This window comes from Emys orbicularis, chromosome 3, assembly GCF_028017835.1.
Source record: "Emys orbicularis isolate rEmyOrb1 chromosome 3, rEmyOrb1.hap1, whole genome shotgun sequence".
In the NCBI taxonomy this organism is placed as follows: domain Eukaryota; kingdom Metazoa; phylum Chordata; order Testudines; family Emydidae; genus Emys; species Emys orbicularis.
The window spans coordinates 23,555,046-23,575,371 of NC_088685.1; the positions used below are offsets into that span (position 1 = coordinate 23,555,046).

Consider the following 20,326-nt stretch of genomic DNA (forward strand, 5'->3'; position numbering starts at 1 on the left):
TGACTCATTTTTCAATGTGTAGTTTGTTGTTCAAATCCTTGCTGAAAAGTTCTCCACTACCCTCTATGAAGAAACTCAGAGTGTAAAAGACAGCTGGAGAATGCTCCTTATTTTTCCTATTCACTAAAATCTCGATCTAACATCCTTTAAAGCCCCCAACCTCTCAAATACACTACACTATACCCAATCTTCACAAAAATCCTTCGGTATGCAGGCCACATGGAATGGAGTTTGGCAGGGGGAGGGGCAATAGAGGCATTCCCAATGCCAGTGCTCAGTTTCTCATTTTTATTGAAGGGAGAAATCTTTTAAAATTGCCAACAATGTTTTTGTGCCAACTACACTTGTTGTTAGGAGGAATAATGTTCACAGTTGAGCTGTCCTATATAAATGTTTACTTCATCTATTGTTCCTTCTGTATGGGTCCCTTTTCACTAGCAAAACAGGTGAATCTATACATAAGAGATCAAACAAGTGTGAAAGTCAAAGGGATATCAAATGCAGATTATTGGTCAAGGACCCAGTACAGCGAATCACTTAAGCATGTGCCTAACTTTAAGCATATGAGTAGCCTCCTGGAAATCAATGAGATCATTCAAGTGCTTAAAGTTACACACGTGCTTAAGTGCTTTCCTGAAGTGGGGCCCAGGATAGGTGGCACCGGGTAAAAGTCCTTTTACATGCTAATCTTTCTTATCTCTAACTTACAGCAGACGTGAGTGAAGATTTTAAAAGAAAAGGAAAACAAGTTATGTGGCTCACCAGATGGGGGTTTCCTTCTGTTATCATAACCCTATGGGCTTGCACCAGGCAATTTCCAAAACAGGACAGAGCCAAACACAGCGACATTCCTTTGGAAATTTCCACTTTGTGGGAGAGAAAATTGAAGTACTTGCATAAATGAAACAATGCCCAGGTAATATTTAACTAGTGAACATAGACTGAGCCGTACCTCCTGTGCTATACTTTGTACAAAAGTCCTCCCAAATCATCTCCCCAGACATCTCTTGGGGTTTACTAAAATGTATAGAACTGCATGGGGTATGACAGGAAACACTCCTGTTAAGTCTCCACATGGGTATAAGAGCCTGATCAGAAGCCCATTAAAATTAGCTGCAGTCTGGAAAATGCCAGCATTATAAGAGTTAAATACTTCAGGCAAACTTCTAGTGTCTGATCTGCATATGTTTCTCTCTGGCTTTGAAAAGTGATGTTGGTCTGTTGTGAATGAAACACATATCTGATGCCTTTCAGGATTTTTCCATGCTCCCAAATGTGCCTTACTGCAGATAAATACGCTTACAATATTGTAGATGGTAAAGTTCTAATAGGAGGCATTTTTAGTAATATACCACTCTTTCATCTTGTGTAAATCACTGAGCTGGTGTCCATTTTATGAACACAGGTTAGAACAATTCATTCTCTACACCTTGATTTTTCTGGCAATTGTGTTTATGCAACTATTTCACCAAATATAAATGTCCCACTGAAAACACATGCAGCAAAGATTCTTGCATAGATATTGGACAATCCCTTAATGAATGTAGTCCCCAGAAAGGAAAACAAATCCTACGAAAACCTTTCCTAACTCATGCATCCCATGAAATTAAAAGTTAACCTAAAAAGGATTTTTGAAAGGGCTTTGCCAAAATAGCTTTTTTATTATGTATAAAAGGAGCCTGACATTTCAAAAAATAAAAATGAAGAAAGAAGAAATAATGAAGGAAGCCAAAATCCAAAGGATGCTTAATTATAAAAATTACTTAATACAAAATTTGCTGCCTAAATACTATGTGATCTAATGTCTACAAACTATCACTAGAGCTGGTCAAAAAATTCCCAAAGCAATTCATTCATATTTTTTTTCCAAAATGTTTCCTTTTTTTTTTTTCCAAATTTCGAATTCAAAATTTCATCAACATTTTCAAATTCAGTTTGTTTTGATCAGATATTTAAATCATGCATATTTGTCCCCTGGATATCATTGGCATTGTATCTGTGTGAAAAATAAATTACAGAGCCATGTGAGGGATGCAGTTGTCAGTCACGTTTTACTGTCACCTGCACTCTGCCCCCTCCTTTGGGACAGCTGTTAACATTTCTAGACTCTGAGCAGTCTCCAAGAGTTGCCTTTTGTCAATCAGCCATAAAGACATTTCCTTCTTTCCCCCTTCCTACTCTTAACAGGTGTTAAGGCTTAATACCGTGAGGTGATAATCATCCTAGGCCTAATACATCTAGGCACATAACTTCATACCAGGGGGACTACTCGTGCTTAAAATTAAGCACGTACTTGGTCATTGGCTCCACAGGAGCCAATGTGATTGGCACTTTGCAGGATCGAGCCTTCAGTGAGAGCATGACTTGGCCTAAGGTTGGTAATGGGTGACAGGGAAAAACTCAGTTTTACTCTCAGGGCCTTATTTTCACTGACACTTGTGTAAATCAAGAGTAACCGCAATGAAATCACAAGAGTTACTCTGGTGGAAAACTCCTGTAAGTGGGAGGAGTATCCAGGTGCGTAGAGTCCAGTTCAAGGGTGGGAAGAGCATTAGATGCCCAACTCCCATTGAAAGACAATGGAGTTGGGCCCTTAAATTCCTTTTTTGCCACCCTTTCTCATACCTGGCTAGCGTGTGCTCTCCAATCTGCCCTGAGTAAGAGGTGGGGTGTAGCTACACCACCCAGAGCACACAAGATGACCCCTCACGTGGGTCATCAGGGTTTGAACAGGTGACATTCAACATCACAGCGCAACCATCTACTGTTTGAACTAAAGGAGTAATCCCTTTAGACCCTGAGCCACTTCCCACTAAAGTCAGTGGTGAAGCTTCTATTGATTAATTGCGAGTTGCCTGTCTAGTAGCCAAAGTAGGTGGGCCATTATTAGTTGGAGACCAGACAGCAGGGATGTGACACACCCTTGTTGCTCTGCACATTTATATAGAACAGAGTTTGGATTAGAAAGGAAAAAGTAGTTAATTTTACATTGCATTTGTTTTTGCTTTTAATATCCTAGATAAACCAGGAAGTGCAGACTCTTTAGCGATACAACTAGACCAGTGAAGGATGTTCATAACCAAACGTACTCCGTTTTTCAACACACACAAATCCTCAAAAGGAAGAAAACTTTTCAGAAAAACATATCCATAAAATATTTAATAAACTTAGCTGTACAAAATATTTAAAAGGTTAATGAAGAGTATACAAGAATGCTTATTTAACAAATATATACTGCTATAAAATATATTCAAGAAAATATAGATTGCTGTTTACAGTTCATTTACAGTTCAATATGTACAATTCTATTTAAACTTTAGAATACATACACACAATGCATTTACACCATCAGTTACAGAACTATCTTCGGTAGAAACATATCACATAGTCAGATCTGGAAAAGGTGAGCAAAATGAATGTATAGTTTTGGAGGCATATACAGGGATATGAGAGAAAATATTGTTTAGAGAAAAGGGGTTATACAAGAGGTACATACAGGAACAAGGACCCCCAGGTTGTTTTTTAGGCCTTCTTTAATCAGAGAAAAAAAACATAAATAAAGCTATGGCTGATCAAGACAGAGTCTTATTTTGCTGCAAATATTGTGTTCTTACTTGAAAGAATGCAATTGCAATGATAGTAAATTCAGTAATGGAGCAGGCTTGGATGAACATTTCTCTTGGGGTCATTAGAAATATGGAGCAGGTGGAGGGGTGTTTTCTGCCAAAAAAAAAATGCATCACATTCTTGCTCAGGGAAAAAATCCAGAATTTCAAATATGTAACAGCATGAAATTTGCCCCAAAATTTTCAGCTGAAGTTGTTAACAAACAGACTTCAGCCACTTTTATTCCAAAATAAGAGTGTCCACACACAGACACGCACCAAAAATAGCTAAATTGGTTTTAGGAGACAGATGTAGTTAAATGGGGGAAGGCTTGTGAATAAACCCAGCCCTAAGTGTATGCTTGGAAATGTTGGTCTTTATTCTTTTTAAGTTAAGAGGGAGAAAACGAATGATGCATTGGAGAATCCCACCTGACTTTCCAAACGTATAGGGCGTATAGGCTTTCTTGAAGTTCATGGCAAAACTCCCAGTAGGGCCAGGATTTTAACCCATGATCTGATTCTGATCGTTCTTACATTGGTATAAATCAGGAGTAACTCCGCTGAAGTTAATGGAGATACACCAGGGTACAACTGATGTCAGATCCGAATCAGGCACTTTGGCTTCCATTCAGCAGAGCATCCCTATTCAGCAAAGCACTTAAGCATATGATTAATTTTCAGAACACGTTTAAATCCCACTGACATCAGATTGCTTCAAAGTTAAGCAGGTGCTTAAGTGCTTTGCTGCTCAGGGTCATAGTGTTCCTGTTTAGCATGCTCTGTGAGTTCTAACTCACCCTCTGTCTTTGGTTATGAGAAGCCTTCCACGCCTTGAAAAATCAGGCCCCCAAAATATAAAAATATGCTAGAAAGTAATGATGAAGAAAGACAAGGCGCAAATCCAAACCATTGAAAATTAAATGCCGTTCGGCCATTACTGAGATCAAGGTTTGGTTTACAACATTCAAAACCAAACTATTTAAAGACCATCTAGATTTGCAATACTATTTTTAATTTCTACCCTATTTCATCTGGTCATAGTTTCAGTATAATTGTGAGCCTGATTCTGATCTCCTTTGCACCAGTCTGAGTCAGGCCTGTCTCCAATAAAGTAAATAAATTTACGCTGGTGGAAAACCACTGCAGGTAAGGAGCAAATCAACCCTAGTACCCCTAAATAGTCTTTAAGTATTAGAACATCGAGTTCTAATAATGGCTGAGTGCTCCCAAAGCTTTGTAAAATGCCAAGTTCTGCCTTTCCACTCTGCCAGCGTGACTGTACAGATCTCTATTTATTCCCCAATACTGAAAAGGTGACCATTCAACCCTTTGGGCCAAACGCTTTGCTGGTGTAAATCAGCGTAGCTCCATTGAAGTCAAGGGAACCCCTCTGGCTACAGCAGCTGAGGATCTGGCCCCAGTGATTTACCTGAAGAGGAAACAGCTGTCAAGGGTCCCAAGCTGCAGAGCATGTCATCATATTACTAGCGAATGATAATGTAAACTATGGAAAAATACATGGAGGGAGGGGGAAAAACAAATATCCCCCCGATAGGATGTTACTGACTGTTCAGAGCCAATGAAATGGGGCAGGAGGAATTGTTTTAGCTTCCTTCTCTTCAAATAAATCACTGATAAAAACCTAGGGTATTATAACAGGATTGACGTGTGTTACACGTTACACTGTAGCCTAAGCAGTTTTATGTTTTCTATGACATAATCTGAATCCAATTTCTTTTATCCATAATATGGTGCATTACTAAGCACAAGTCAATGCACATTATGCAAAGCGATCTATGTCCTATGCAAGTCTGCCTGTTTTGGATCTTTAAAAAAATTAAGAGTCAGATCTTCAACTGGTGTAAGTTACCAGTTGAGGATCTAGCTCTACATCGCTTAGCCATTATTAGCACTATTGCAAGGCAAAAAATTAAACCCATTCCAACCCCAGTTATACAAATGTCATGGGGATATTGACTAATTTGGTATATTTGGCCTTTGGGGGACTGAGTCAAAGCCGATGGAAGTCCAGTGGAGTCCTTCCATGGGCTTTCAGCTCAGACCCTTGGGTAGCTAGTGGGAGCTGGGGAACATGACCCTATTTTGAAGAACAGGGAGGTTTGAACAGTACAGTATTCAGATTGTCATTGTTTTCTCCTTTGCTCAGACTTTATTTCTCCTCAACACAGCCACATTGCCCCTATGGAAATAAAAAAATAGCCACTGTTATTACAGTGCTGGCTACAAGGACAACAGGAAGCCACCATGTTTCCAGATGGACTCACTCCAAAGTAGGTACATACCCTTCATCAATGCCACAGCTATTAGCATTTATGATGCCTGTGTCAGGGAGGCATATTAGAAGTGGAGTTAGGTCTTTTGTGTATGAATTTTAGTGATTTTAAATGAAAGGTAGATTCCTCACCTCTTTCAATATTACACGTGAAAGTGTGAAACCGATCCTGCTTCTATTGAACTCAATGGTAAAACTCCCATTAGCTTCAGCTGGCAGAAGCAACCCCTAATTCATCACATCAGTTCTCAGGGCCGATTCACCACGGTGTTAGTCCAATTGTAACTCCATGAAATGGCATGCAAGTGGAGCAAGAGAATGGTGAATCAGACCCCCTTATCTCTGATTTCCTGTAAGGTCTCCGTCCTGCAAATACTTATGCATGTGCCAAACTTTATGCATGAGGATCTCAGTGGGATCACTCAGGTACAAAAATTAAGCATGTGCCCAAGAGCTTGCAGGCTTGGGGCCTAAAGCTGTAAATGGAAAGATGATTTGTTTGCTTTGGAAAGTGAAAGTGAAGAATACAGCAAAATATGAACATTACAGACTATCCAATTGTCTTTTTAATAACACTGGAGAGAGAGAGAGAATGACATAATCAAACTGCTAGTGTGCAAATATCCACAATATTTTTGTCTCAATATCACATTTCAGTATTAGACAGGCTTTGAGGAGCTTAGACTATGTACACACTACCACTTATGTCGGTATAACTTATGTCACTCAGAGGTGTGAATAAGTCACCCCCCTGAGCGACGTTAGTTACACCGACCTCAGCGCTAGTATGGACGTAGCTACTGCCATTTGCGGGGGCTGGAGTAATTAGGTCGACAGAAGAGCTTTCTCCCGTCGGCTTAGAGCATCTGTACTAGCAGTGCAGCAGCTGCTCCGCTGTAAGCTCTGTGATGTAGCCATAGCCTCTGTGTTTTGTTATTATTGTGCATCTATCCATTTCTGGTTCTGGTCATTAAGAGAATTCCAGGCATCATAGATCTAGCCAAAGAATACATTTTGGGCCTGAATCTGATCCACTTACCCCGCTGTCAACTAGGAATAATTTCACTGAAGTCCATACAGCTCTATCAGTGTAAAACTGCTGTAAGATAAGAAGCTGTCTCTACAGATTTTTCTTTGTCTATGTCAGTGATTACACCTTTTCCTTCTATGCTTGTCTTTTCTATTTCACGTAAAAAAAATTTATTATAATCTTGGTTCTTTAAGAACATTTAAAAAAATCTGTGAGAGGAAGAAAAAAGGTTTAAACATTCTGGAAAAAGTGATTTTTGCCAGTAATCAGCTTAGACATCATAATGATTAGTAAGTTAACTTTGGCACAAACCCATTTTGCCTTCAACTATCCCTACCCTGCCATTCCATAGAACACATGTGCCTGTGTACACAACAATACTCTTGAGGTTTTAGGACCCCATTCAGGAATGTACTTAAGCATATGCTTAAGTTCCATTGGTTTCGATGTGCTTAAAGTTAGGCACATGCGTCAGCATTTTCTTGAAAGCAGAGGCTTCCCTGAATTCGAGCATTAGTGCCTCCAAATCAAATGGTAACAATTTGCAAGTTTCCTCTTGCCTTTGTGAATTATATCCCATGGAGGGGAGAATGGAGCCAACAAATTGTAAATACACAGTTCTTTTCAAATGCTTAATATTTCTAGCTTAGCTGTAATTATATCCTGCAGATAAAAACAGTGCTGAAGGTCAAATAAATCCTGCTGTAGAATATTCTCTGCATGGAAACTGTGGCTTTTTTATTGGAAAGGTTGTATAAACACTGAAGATTGAGAACCTGTAATTATCCATTGAAATCACTCTAAACCTACTGAATTCACATTTGTTCATGTTCATACTCCACTATCCTATTTATAATGCTTAGACGTGCCCAAAAAGTTAGCCCAGGCAAGAAGTATCTGATCAAAAAGACATTCTTAGTTGACTGTTTTTATTACTTCAAATGTTATTGTTATGGCTTTGATTAAAAGGAAAATGAGAGGACCAGTGGTTAGCGAATTGGCCTCGGACTTGGGAGACATGGTTTCAATTCCTGGCTCTGCCACAGACTTCCTCCGTGACCTTGGGCAAGGCACTTAGTCTCTCTCTGGGTACCAGTTCTCAACCTGTACAATGGGGATAATATCACTGCCCTACCAGGGGTATTGGGAGAATAAATACATTAATGACTGTGAGGTGCTCAGATACTACAGTGATAAGGACCACATCAGTACCATAGAGAGTGATTCTTCCTAGCGCACAGCTTGCCTTGATGTATGTCGTTAGCTGTAGTAGCTATAAACACTGAGTGGAAGCCAGGCCGTACAGTATTTAAGTCCCACTAAAGGCCTGAGGAAATGGAAACCTCAGGACTTGGGTGGGACATAAGTGACAAAGAGGCCATGTGCAGTCTCTCTGCATCAGGGGAATTTCACCCACCACTTTAGAGTGATGGGGGCAGGATCAGCACGGGCATGTCATTTTATCTTCAAATATTGCCAGGGAAGGATTGTTAGGGCTCTGGGGATAAAATGGGTTTTAGGGCCCTATTTTCCAGAAGCGATCAGCAGATTTTCCCTGGCTACTTCCAGTATTTTGCAGCTGCTTTGGAGTGATGTTGTAAAATTCTACACACAGAGATGGTTGGCAACAGATTGCAAACAGGTGAACTAAGAGAACAGAACTCATGACCTTTGGCTCCAAAATCGGCATCTACAGGAATAATGCTGAGCAACGCTCCCTCCACTAGAAGACAGTAGTGTGTTTATACACACAAAATGTATCCCAGCTCCACTTTATCCTATTTCCACCTTCCCTGCCTTCTTTCTGGACTTACACCTGGGATACATTTGACTCCAAGGACCTGCTTTCTATCTCACTTACACCCATCTTTTGCTGATTAACTGCAATGGAGTTCATCCTGGCTTATTCATGTGAGTGAAAGCAATATTAGGCCCCAAAGGTGAAATCCTGGACCCCTCAAAGTCAGTGAGAGTTTTGCAATTGACTTCAATAGAGCCAGGATTTCACCCTTGGTGTTTAAATCCTGCATCTATAGAGCAAGCGTATGGAGAACAGTCACAAGGAGCTGTGGCCTCATGTACTTGCAGATCTTACTGTAATTTCACTCTTTCTTTACACCTCTGTGTTGCAATAACTGATATTCCTGCTGAGAACAGAAATAATTACCCTGTGCAAAATAGGTCAGGTGCCAATCCAGAGTAATGCCATTACCTGCAGTGAAGTCACTCAGGATTTACTCCGGTACAACAGAGAACCACCGCTAGCCCATTGAACAAAAAGATTAACTCTCTTTTCTTCCTCCATGCTTAGAACATGAGCATTTTTGCAGATCTCGTCTTAATGAACAGATCAAGTCCTGGCCTTCAGTGAGGAATACAACAATAAATTTCTTGTTGCCAAAACACACTGAAAGCTCTTCTGACGCTGCAGAAAGTCAAGGGGAATTGGATTCTTCCAGAGCAGCAACACTTTCAAATAAAAAGATAAATGTGTTTTTGCTCCCCACTTTTTTTCACCCAGTGATTGCTATTCCCGTGAAATTATCCTAACATTTTGCAGGCAAAAAAGAGGGCAGAAAAGCTTCTTTTCTGAAGGATGTGCAGCTGTAGTTTTCTCTGTCTAAAACCAAATGCATCTACCTAACAGAAAGGCAGCCACAGACAGCAGATTGGTGACTGGTTCTAATATAAACGAATAATGGATATCATCACAGCCTCTCTCACTGTGCCTTAAACTCACCCCATTTTTTTAAATGTAGTGATCATGAAAGATGCAAGAGACTAAATTTTACTGTTTATCCACAGAGTAGGCAAAGTATTCACTACGGGCAGAACAATGCAGGTTTTCACTACGCTGTCCTGCCAATGCATGTCAGTCTATTTTAGGATATGTCTACACTGCACAGTAACCCTGGGCTTTGACTCAGGTTTGAGCCCAAGCCCTCCTTCTGTTCATACACAAATCAGTCCAGCTCGGGTCAGCAGAGCCCAAGTCCCACTGTGACTCAAGTCCAAGTCCTACCATTTTGCAGTGTGGACACAGGTCAAGCCACAGACCCGAGTCAGAGGGTCTGAGTAGTTCAGTACGGATGTGCTAGCATGGCTGTGAGACCTAAGTCCAGCAATTGTAAACCCGGGTTTATAATACAGTGTGGATGCTCAAGCATGGGCTTGGAAATACTAAATCCTCAAGCCCAAGCCCCACAGACCCAGCCTTAGTGTGCAGTGTAGCAATATCCTTAGATTTTTCTACACTTGTCGCATAGTGTCTAACCATGTTCTGGAGGGACCATCTCTAGTATTGAGAAGTGAGTTCAGTTTCCAGGGCCTATTCTTTCCTTGCCAACAGGAAATGTCAATTAATGTCACTTGTGGCAGTGGCCTTTGGCAATACAGACCGTTGTCTGTTTAGAAATTGGTTAGAGGCTACCAACTTCTTTGACAAGGTAGCCATCAGCTGGCAATGACTTCCTGTATCTGTATATAGAGCTCAGCTAGGTTTGAACCAGCTTTGAACTGCCACCACTAATATTTTTGGAAAATAGAGAACTGGGGGGGGAAGTGTTTGAGCAGTGGGAAAAAATATCAAGCCGCCAGTAGCGTTTGAAAAATTAGGCACTTAAAAGTCTCAGCAACATTGTAAACTACATATTTCCAGAACAAATTGCTTCAGAGAAGTTCATGTCAGCCTCCTTGCTTTTAATAACTTCTTCTAACTTTTATCGTTAATAACACTGAAACTTGAAACAAACCTATGAACTCTCCAGCTGACCTTTACTGAAGCACTTGCTATGGCTTATCCTCATGAAATTCATGTCACCTTGCTAGCGTTATTTACAAGCCTCAAGCCACTGAGAGTCAGGTCCAGCTGAAAAAATCATGAAATCCAAAATAGAAAACACACACCACTGGCAAGAAGTCAAGTCTTCCTTTACACTGTTAACCTCTGTGTCTTGAAGTAATCCCAGTGTAAGAATATGCCATACTTAGCATGTATTTACATTCATTCTGATGTATGGAGCCAAATTGTCCTTTGTTAGTTATACTGGTGTAAATCCAGAGTAACTCCATTGAAGTCAATGGAGTTAAACTAGATTTACATGGAGCAGAATTTGCCCCATTGAATCTTAGCTTTGCAGACTTAAAGGACCAGATCCTCAGGAGATGTAATGACAGACCTATGCATAGAATCATAGAATGTCAGGGTTGGAAGGGACCTCAGAAGGTCATCTAGTCCAACCCCCTGCTCAAAGCAGGACCAATCCCCAGACAGATTTTTACCCCAGTTCCCTAAATGGCCCCCTTAAGGATTGAACTCACAACCCTGGGTTTAGCAGACCAATGCTCAAACCACTGAGCTATCCCCCCCATGCAAATTTATACCAGCTGAGGATCTAGCCCAGAGTCTGTTTTGTTGTTATTATTAATATTGCCTAGTTTATTCTCTGTAACTGTATTGTCCTCTCAGGGTACTTGTTATAATTAGAACTGACCCCAAACCAAAGATCCAAACTGTTCTGAACTTTGAAATAGTTTGAATCCCAATCTAGTTCTTTGAGGTTACTCCGTCTCTCTACAATAGCACAAATCAAATCAGATCCAAACACCCCTGAGCTTTGGGAAAGTTTGGCTTCAGATCTAGACCCAAACTTTGCCACTTAAACCCATATATAGTAACGACATTGATTTAACTCCTACAAAAGCAAACTACTGTAGTTACCAGGCATTGGTATTAATTTGGCAATATTTTAGCTAGTACTAGACAACATATCATATTTTCTCAAAGACCTATTAAATTGCCACTAAGATGTGCAAATAAGATTCTAATCTCAGCCAACAGAGCTAAGAAATCCAAAATTTGTGGCCAACTGCCGCCCTCTTTTGCATAGATGTAATAGAGGCCAATGTCAGGTCCATGGTGTCCATTTCTGCCCTTTCATTGAGGCATGAGTATCTCAGACTTAAGACCATAAGTGCTATTCAGGTCCTGGGTTGCTTACATTACTTTGGAATAGTACAAAGCGCTTCTATTTAACTATATATAGGGGGAGGGGGGGGATTAGGCTGTGGTTTAGTCTTCTACAAACCTATATGTAGCCACAAGCAAACTGTTCACCTTTTATGGTCAGAGTGTAAATATTAGTGAATGTTTCACTCAAGTGCTTTTTGGACCCTGAGTCATTGGCTAGAAAAACAAAAAGCCTAATTAAATGGTTGGATTTTCTCTGAGGAACCCCAGGATCCATTCATTTGTTTTAATTCAGTCAAAAAAATTAAAAACAGGTATTTTAAGTCTTTGGCCCCAATTGTGCACTCATGTTGGTGTCAATCAGAAGCAACTCATTAAAGTGAATGGAGTTTCATAGATTCATATATGTTAAGGAACCATTATGATAATCTAGTCAGAATTCCTGTATAAGAGACCATAGAACATCATACACTAATATCTCCATCTATCCCATACCTTCTGAGTTATAGCAGATTTTTAGAAAGATATTCAGTCTTGATTTAAATACTTCAACTGATGTAGAAACCATCACTTCACTAGGTAAATTGTTCCAATGGCTAATTACCTTTACTGTTAAAAATTTGCACCTTCTTTCTAGTCTGCATTTGTCTAGCTTCATTGGAGCTCATTATGCCTTTTTCTGCTAGTTTAAAGAGCCTTCTCCTTTGGGAAATCTCTTCCCCTGATAGGTACTTGTAGCCCATGATGAAGTTACTTCTTAAATTTCTCTTGAATGAACTAAATAGATTGAGCTCTTACAGTGAGAGTCTTAAGGGAGGCTTTCCAAACTTTGAATCATTCTTGTAGCTTTTTTCTGAATCCTCTCCAATTTTTTCAACAAGTGTAATTTACACAAATGTAAAACCAGAATCAAATCCTGGGAATTTATCCTCAGCCCTACCAGTGCCCTATAAAGTCAAGATATGATTGAAGCTTAATGGGAGCTTTGCCTGCAAAAGGGCAGCAGGATGCAGCCTGAAGTCTAGTTTCTATCCCCTTAACCCAACAAGCAGGTTCTCAATAGTTAAAATTCTTCAGGGGCACCTTGGCAATTTGTCATTTTTGTTCCTGATTATGTGTCCACTATTCAGCACATAATTGAGAATGAATAGTATAATGGCAAAAAGGTGCTTACTGATGTGAGTAGCCCCATTTAAATTGAAGAGCCTGGGTAAGTTTTGTCCCATTGCGGACAAATCATTTGCAAAGTTACATAGTTTGGAAATTGTTGCAATTTTAAGAGATCATAGAAAGCATCTAGCCAGTCAATGTATATTTCTTTTACATTCATAACACTTGTGTCAGTTTCACCTCACCTGCACCATTGTTTGAATAGGTCAGTAAGATGCATGGGCATGATTCACCTATCACTTACATCAACTTTACACCAGTTTAACTCCATTAAGTTACTCCTGGTGTACACTGGAGTGTGAGCAAAGTACTACTAGCATTTCTCCATTCTATGGCACCATATGACAGATACTTGGGACCAAAATCTGCTCTCATTTAAATGGGTGAAAATCTGGAGGTACTCCATCCACTTCCATGGAGTGACTCCATATTATCACTTGTACAAGAGACATTGTACATTGGTGGTCATGCAGTGCAGTCCAGGGGTTAAAATGATTTAAACCTAATAACAGAGTATATAGAAAAATGTTTCAAGGGTAACAACTGGCTCTCCTTTTTCCCAAGATAAAGCCGTACAGCCATGTTACAAAATCTTGAAGAATGGAGTTTAAATTCACACTGACTAAACAAAGCGGATCACAGGGGGGGCCGGGCCCTAGAATGTTGGTGTAATAGAATGTTGGGGGGAGGGATAGCTCAGTGGTTTGAGCATTGGCCTGCTAAACCCAGGGTTATGAATTCAATCCTTGAGGGAGCCACTTAGGGATCTGGGGCAAAATCAGTACTTGGTCCTGCTAGTGAAGGCAGGGGGCTGGACTCAATGACCTTTCAAGGTCCCTTCCAGTTCTAGGAGATAGGATATCTCCATTAATTTATTTATTTTATTTTTAATCTGGGTGGAGGGGGGGGGGGACAAAAACTGTAGTTTGTGTCAACAGAGAAGTGTCAAAACCCAATGTCAACAAGCAACGTGAACAGACGCTGGGGCAGTTTCAACAAGAAAGAAAGAGAGCGAGCGAGCCTGTATTATTACCATAACGGATTCTCCTCAGCTGACCTTCTAGACTGGGCGGGACAGCAAATGTTTGGGTAAGTATATTAGAGCTTGATTGTAATTCCAGGAAAAACAGTCACGGATTTCCCCCCCTTTTAAAGTGCCCATTTGTGTGATGTTTCTGCACAATACGTAGGATCAAGTTGGGATGCAAATATACTGTGTCTGGGCACAGCCAGCAGCACCCAGGCAATGATCCTGCTTCCAATGTCCCGTCTTTTCCATGCACGTTAGATATTGTATGCAGAGTGTTAAGAAGCAGACCCAGGCTGCTTAGACATAGCAGACCGTGCGTCTTCAGGAGGACTGTAATTCATCCTCCGTTACAGGTACACACCAAATATATATATATATATAAAATAGGGCTGGCTGCTGGGATAACGGGGCTGCAGAAATTGCTACCTGCAGCCACATGTTTCGACCACCATGTCCTCGTATTGTTTGTAAACCACGTTGTTTCCGGAGTCTATGTAGAGGATGCTGATGGGGCTGAGTTTGGAAGGCACGCAGCAGCTGGGAGGAGTGGACTCGGGGTCCATGGAGTTCATCAGCGTCTGGATGATGGCGTGGTTGGTAGGCTCCAGGTGGGACCTCAAGGGGAAATCGCAGATCCCCTCGCAATGGTACGCCTCGTAATCCAGAGGGGCGATTATCCAGTCATCCCAGCCCAGCTCCTTGAAATTAACATGCAGGGCTTTCCTGCTGCACCGTGTCTTTGCCTTCTTGCCCTGCCCTCTCCCCCCAGCCCGGGCGGCGATTGTGGTCCTGCGCCTCCTCCTGGGTTTAGAGGGCGTTTCCTGGCCAGGATCGGGGGGCTCCAAGAACGGGGGGCTGCCCAGGGCTTTCACCTGATCCCTGATCTCCTTGAAGAGATTCTCCTTCCTCTTGCTGTGCGAAAAAGCCACCAGGAGGGCTCTCTCGTGGGGCTGGGGCTGGGGCTTGCTGAAGCCCAGCTGCCCAGGGGGCAGCGGCCTCCCGGACTGATCCGACACGATCCTCAGCAGGAAGCACAGCCGCTGGCCCGAGCCGGGTTTCTCTCGCCAGTCCCTCATGGCTTCCCACACGTCAAACACCTCCCAGCGGGGCGAGCCCGAGTCGAGAATGTCTGCAGCCCGGGAGTCCCACAGCCGGGGCGGCCGGTCTGCGCTGGGGCAGGCGGAGAGCAGCAGGTGGTGGAGGGCTCCCTCTCGGGACAGGGCTAAACTCCGGTTCGCGGGGGGCTTCCGGAGGATCCGGAGCTCAGCGCCCACCACCTCGTCCGTCTCCGGCAGGCTGGAGACATCGAAGAGGTACGTCTGGCCGGCCTCTGCCGGGGAGTCAGCTGGAAGAGAGAAAGCAAAGGCAAACTGAGGCAGGGCTAGGGAGGGAGAGAGATTCTGGATTACAGCGGGTGTTAGCTCCAGCAAGGGCCTGCCAGGGAAATGGGGCAGGCCAACGACCCCTCGCTGCTGCAATGGCCATCCCGGGCGGCTGGGCACGGGGTGGATGGAGCCGCCTGCTTTCAAAGGAGGGTTTGTGTGTTCCTTCCGCGCGGCTCCTTTCCAGCGCTTCCGCGATCGCGGAGTCCTTGCGCGAGGGTGGATTTTTTTGAGAACGTGTTTAACAATCTACCGGGCTTCCCGGGTGCTGCAGAGCCCCGGGGGAGCCCCCGGCAGCCTTGCCTCGCGAGTGGGACACTGGCTGTGAAACGAACAGGCGCTGCAATCCCCATAAAAAGCCTGGAGCGAAAGCCACAATCTGTAATTCGATTCCCATTTAGCAGGTTCTCAAGGATTTAGTTTCTCTCTCTCTCCCTTCCTCCCCCCACGCCCCCCCATGCCAAGTTAAACATTTTGAAATCTGTCAGGGCAATTTGACTCATATCTAGCTAGCTCGCTAGAAAAAAGGATATAACTTGAATTTTGTGCGTGTGAATGGAATCCCTTGTGAGTCAGATTGAAACCCAAACTCCTGTTCCAAGCCATACTTGAATATTTACTGGGAGTAATTAAAGGAGCTAGATGTGAAGAAAACAAAATTAAAAGGGAGGGAGAGAAAAAGAAGGAGATGGCTGTGAACCCCTAAGAGCTTCCCCCCCCCCCCCCAACTAGAAATCTGATCCTCAAATGTTGCAAGTTCTGAACCTCGCCTCACACAGCAGCCACTTGCTGGGGAAGTGAATATTGTCCTAGCAACGAGGCTAATTGTGTGAAGTATTTGCACATTTATATCTTCTCTTAAACTGAGGCCGATTGAGTCGAAAGCCATTGTCCCTGGTAGCGGACAGAATTAGTGTTGCTTTTATTCACCATTGAAGAGGAGGAGAACCCCTGGTTCTTTTCTCCAAAGAGGGAAATCAACCCATTTTGGTGCGTTCTCTGATATAGTATTTTTTTCTCGTCGTCATTTTTAAAACAGATTTAAAATTCCTGCGAGAGGCAGATAAGGAGATCTCTTTGAAGAGCTCATCTGGTTTCGTTTTGCTCTGAAACTCCCAGATACTGTGCAGACTTTCCTCAGCATTAAGCGATTTGCGCTCACACAACGGCTGAGCTGCAGAAAAGTTTGCTCGATAACTATCAGATCGGAGGCTTAAGGGGTCTTTGTTGCGCGAGATACGGGGACGGATTATTCATTTAAGCACGATCGCTGAGTGTTTCAAAAGGTTGAGCCATCGGGTTTTAAGTAGAAATCCTGATTTCCGTTTAAAAGCTGACAGCGCGGCATAGCCTATTGACATACGTATTTCAATAATAATAATAATTGATCAATAATTAAGAACAGAACGGTGACATTTATTTTTAAGCAAAACCTCCCAATGATTTTACCGAAACAGATACAAAACCAGGGATGTCTATTTATGCGTATTCAAGTGCCTTCTGGACCTATAGCTAGGGAAGCCTAAAATGCGTATTTTAGTTCATGTTAAATAATATTCAAGATTATATTAATATTGTTATATTTTATTTATATAATATACCAGATTGTGTCTTTTTTTCCCCCAAGCATAACTCATGACAATAGCAATGGGAAATCAATGGCACTGTCTTGTCCAGTAATAAATAATAATAGATACACATCCTGATTACTATTTAACAGGAGCTAATGTGTACATTTCAGGCTTCCCTAAGGAGACTTGGCCACCTCAGAATCTAGAGTTGTACAGTTTTGTATCTTTATATCAGAATATAACGTAAATAAAATAACCTGTATGTCAGAATAAAACAAGGCGTTTTAATTTGGCCATTGACTCTCCTCCTTAGGACTGTAATTCGAGCGATTTAGCTTCTTTCATTTGACAGTTTTCATTTGACAGTCACCCTCCAGCAGATCTGTCTTCATTAGGGAAAATTGCATTTGCTAGATACCAACTAATCCAGGCAGCAATTCCGGAGCTATCTTTAGAGTTTTGCTGCGTTGAGCGCTTTAACTTGCCACGATTTTTAATCTCTATATATACAAACTTTCATCCTGATCTAAATCTATTTTTACAGCCCAGCTTGTCCGTTTCAAACTTCCTAGACCAGTCAAAACTGTAATTTCGTTACATCATAAATAAAAATTAAAGCGCTCTCATTTTTATTGGAAGTGGAAGGCGTTTAGCTGCCCTACTCGGTGTTTATGGCGCCCAACCCAGCTCAATAGATTCGCGTGTAATATACCGGGACAAAAACTGTACTGCCGTTTGGGGCGAACAGAGATCATTTGACAACGCTTTCTAAAGGGCATTTAGCGACCAACTTGCGTTTCCTCGGTGCAAACAGGGAGCTGCTCGTTCGAGCCCGAAGCATCACCGATTACAATCGGTTGTGACTTGTCGATTTCAGCCCCCAGCCAGGCTGGTGCTCTTGTTAAGGAGGACCCAGGCTCTGCCCCGGCTCCCCCGGCACCACCCGCATGCCACTGCCCAGGGCATGACGATTCAAACGGCTTGCCTTTCCAGCTTCAATGAGTTACATTTGTCTCCATCTCCGCTGCGATGACCGCAGCGGAGATTAACACAAGCCAGATGACAAATGCACCAAACCCAGCAACTCAAAGGTCTGCTGAGGTCCCTGCCTTTCCGAGCTCGCCCCTGGAATCAGAGATGCCAGTAAGAATAAGAATAATTAATAATTAAGGGGAAAGAGCAAAAACCGGCCAGATACTCACCCACGGGCCAACTGGGCGCCCGCTGGAGAGAAAGGGGGGCAGACACCCGCACACCGGGGCTGCCTGAGCGCCAGCCCCAAGCGATGGCAAAGCGGGGCGAGTCGCTGCGGAAGGCGCTGAAAGGTCTGTGGCTGTGCACGGTGCTGGAGGAGGTGTCCCACTCGGGAAGGCCGTGGCTGGAGCTGGGTAGCAGGTCAGTCTCGGGGTGGGATGGGATGGGAGCAGTGTGCGCCTCCCTAGTTTCCTCCTTGGCTAGCCACGGTGGGGTCTGGGAGACCTTGGGCCCTTTCCCCGCACAGCCCCCTTTTACTCCCCTCCTCCCGCGGCCCCCCGCCTTCCTTCCAGAAGGGGAGCAGCACGACAGGGCCCCCCGGGATCTTTGACGCCTCTCCTTTCTGCCTCCGCCTCTTTCTCCGGCACACCTGCCTCCTCCAGCCTAGGAGCCGGCCAGCCTGCAGCTTTCCCACTCTCCTTCCCAGGCTGGCAGCGCGTCAGCGGCCCTCCCGTGTGCCCACCCCGCGACACGGCACGGTCCCTTCCCTCTAGAAGCCATGTCCACTCGCCGGTTTACACTGATGATCTGGGAAAGTGGGGCAGTGGGTGGATGGGGGGAGAGGAGGGAGGATTGAGTTTCTCTTCACACCCCCCCCCCACCGATCCAGAGTATGAGGGTGGAGGTGGGGGGCAATCGGTGGGACACAGGAAACCCTGAAAAAATCTTTTCGTTTCAATAGCTGTTTAAATAGCCGTGCTAGTTATTCTGGGGGTTGTGTTTGAAACACCTTGCCCTGGAAATAAAGCGTGAAAGGAAACAGATCTAGGCAGGCAGATACATCGGTTAGACTAGGATAAAATAGGTTGGGTTACGATTAGGGTTACATAAATCTATTAGATATGGGTAAGGCAAATCAGGATGCTATTAGATCGCTCATATTAGGAGCAGATATTTTGGGATTAGCGCGCTATTAGACTAGGATGAGAGATCTCAGGGTTAGGTCGATCTATTAGATTAGGAGCAGAGATCTCAGGGTTAGCTCGATCTATTAGATTAGGAGCAGAGATCTCAGGGTTAGCTCGATCTATTAGATTAGGAACGGAGAGCCCGAGATTAGCTCCAGATGTTAGATTAGGACTACAAGGCTCCGGATTAAATGATATGTGGATTAACCCGTTCCATGGCCTGACACAGCCACGTCCCTTGGCCTCCCCTCTTCTGTGAGACCCCCAGCTGCCCCACTGCGCACACCCTGAGTTTCATTCGCTTGCTTGGTGAGCAGAGGAGCGGCCCCGGGCCAGGGGAGCCCGCCCTGCTCCCTCCCTCCCCCAGGGACCCTGCCTCTGCCCGGGCCAAGCGCACAGGTGCCTGCGCGGCTGCTCTAGCTGTTCCTCCACGACTCACCTCCGGCCGCCAGGTCCGCGAAGCCCGTAATCGTATCGGCGCGGCTCCCGCCGCTGCTGGCGGCTGCCCCCGGCGGCTCGGGGGCGGACAGGCTCCGGTAGAGGGACACCATATACTGGTGGGGCACCACCGTGCCGTTCCGCAGAGCCCCTCCGCCGCGGCGTCCAGCCTCCCTCTGCCTCGGGAGCCTCCCCTGCGAGGAGGAGGCAGAGGCGGCTGCAAGTGGCCCTGGGCTGCCGGCTCCTGGCGAGCCCCTCACCGCAGCCGCCTCCAGCCCGTCCCGGGGGCGGCAGGCGCTCAGCACCCACAGGCAAAGGGCCGCAGCCGCCCTCAGATCCATGCTGTCAGTGGGCTCCGCTCGGCGAGGAGAGCGTTGTGCAGGGGCTTTGATGGCTTTGGAAACTCCCCGGTTGCTTTTTAACATTGTGTTAATCAGCGAGTGAGATCCTTAGCCCCTGCACAGCGCCCCCTGCCGAGCTCTCTGGGGTTAGCGCACCCCCCCACAACACACACCTTCCAGCTCTCCTACCGCCCACCCTGCTGCTCCACAGTATATTGGCAAACGCCAAAAGGGAGACCCAAACATTTAATCATTTATTTTTCTTTTCAAATTCCTGCCCTTCCCCCCCCCCCCCTTTTCCTTTGGAATCCGTCGGAAATACCGCGACTCTG

The 20,326-nt window shown here is 44.1% G+C and overlaps 1 protein-coding gene across 1 annotated transcript; it reads right to left on the minus strand.

The window, feature by feature from the left end:
• Nucleotides 1-14,522: 14,522 nt before the first annotated feature.
• On the minus strand, nucleotides 14,523-19,994 carry GDF7 (growth differentiation factor 7). The gene is made up of 2 exons (XM_065401802.1): nucleotides 19,655-19,994; nucleotides 14,523-15,445 (listed from the first exon to the last, which is right to left on the minus strand). The coding sequence occupies exons 1-2, from the start codon at nucleotides 19,992-19,994 to the stop codon at nucleotides 14,523-14,525; spliced, it is 1,263 nt and encodes a 420-aa protein (XP_065257874.1).
• Nucleotides 19,995-20,326: the final 332 nt, after the last annotated feature.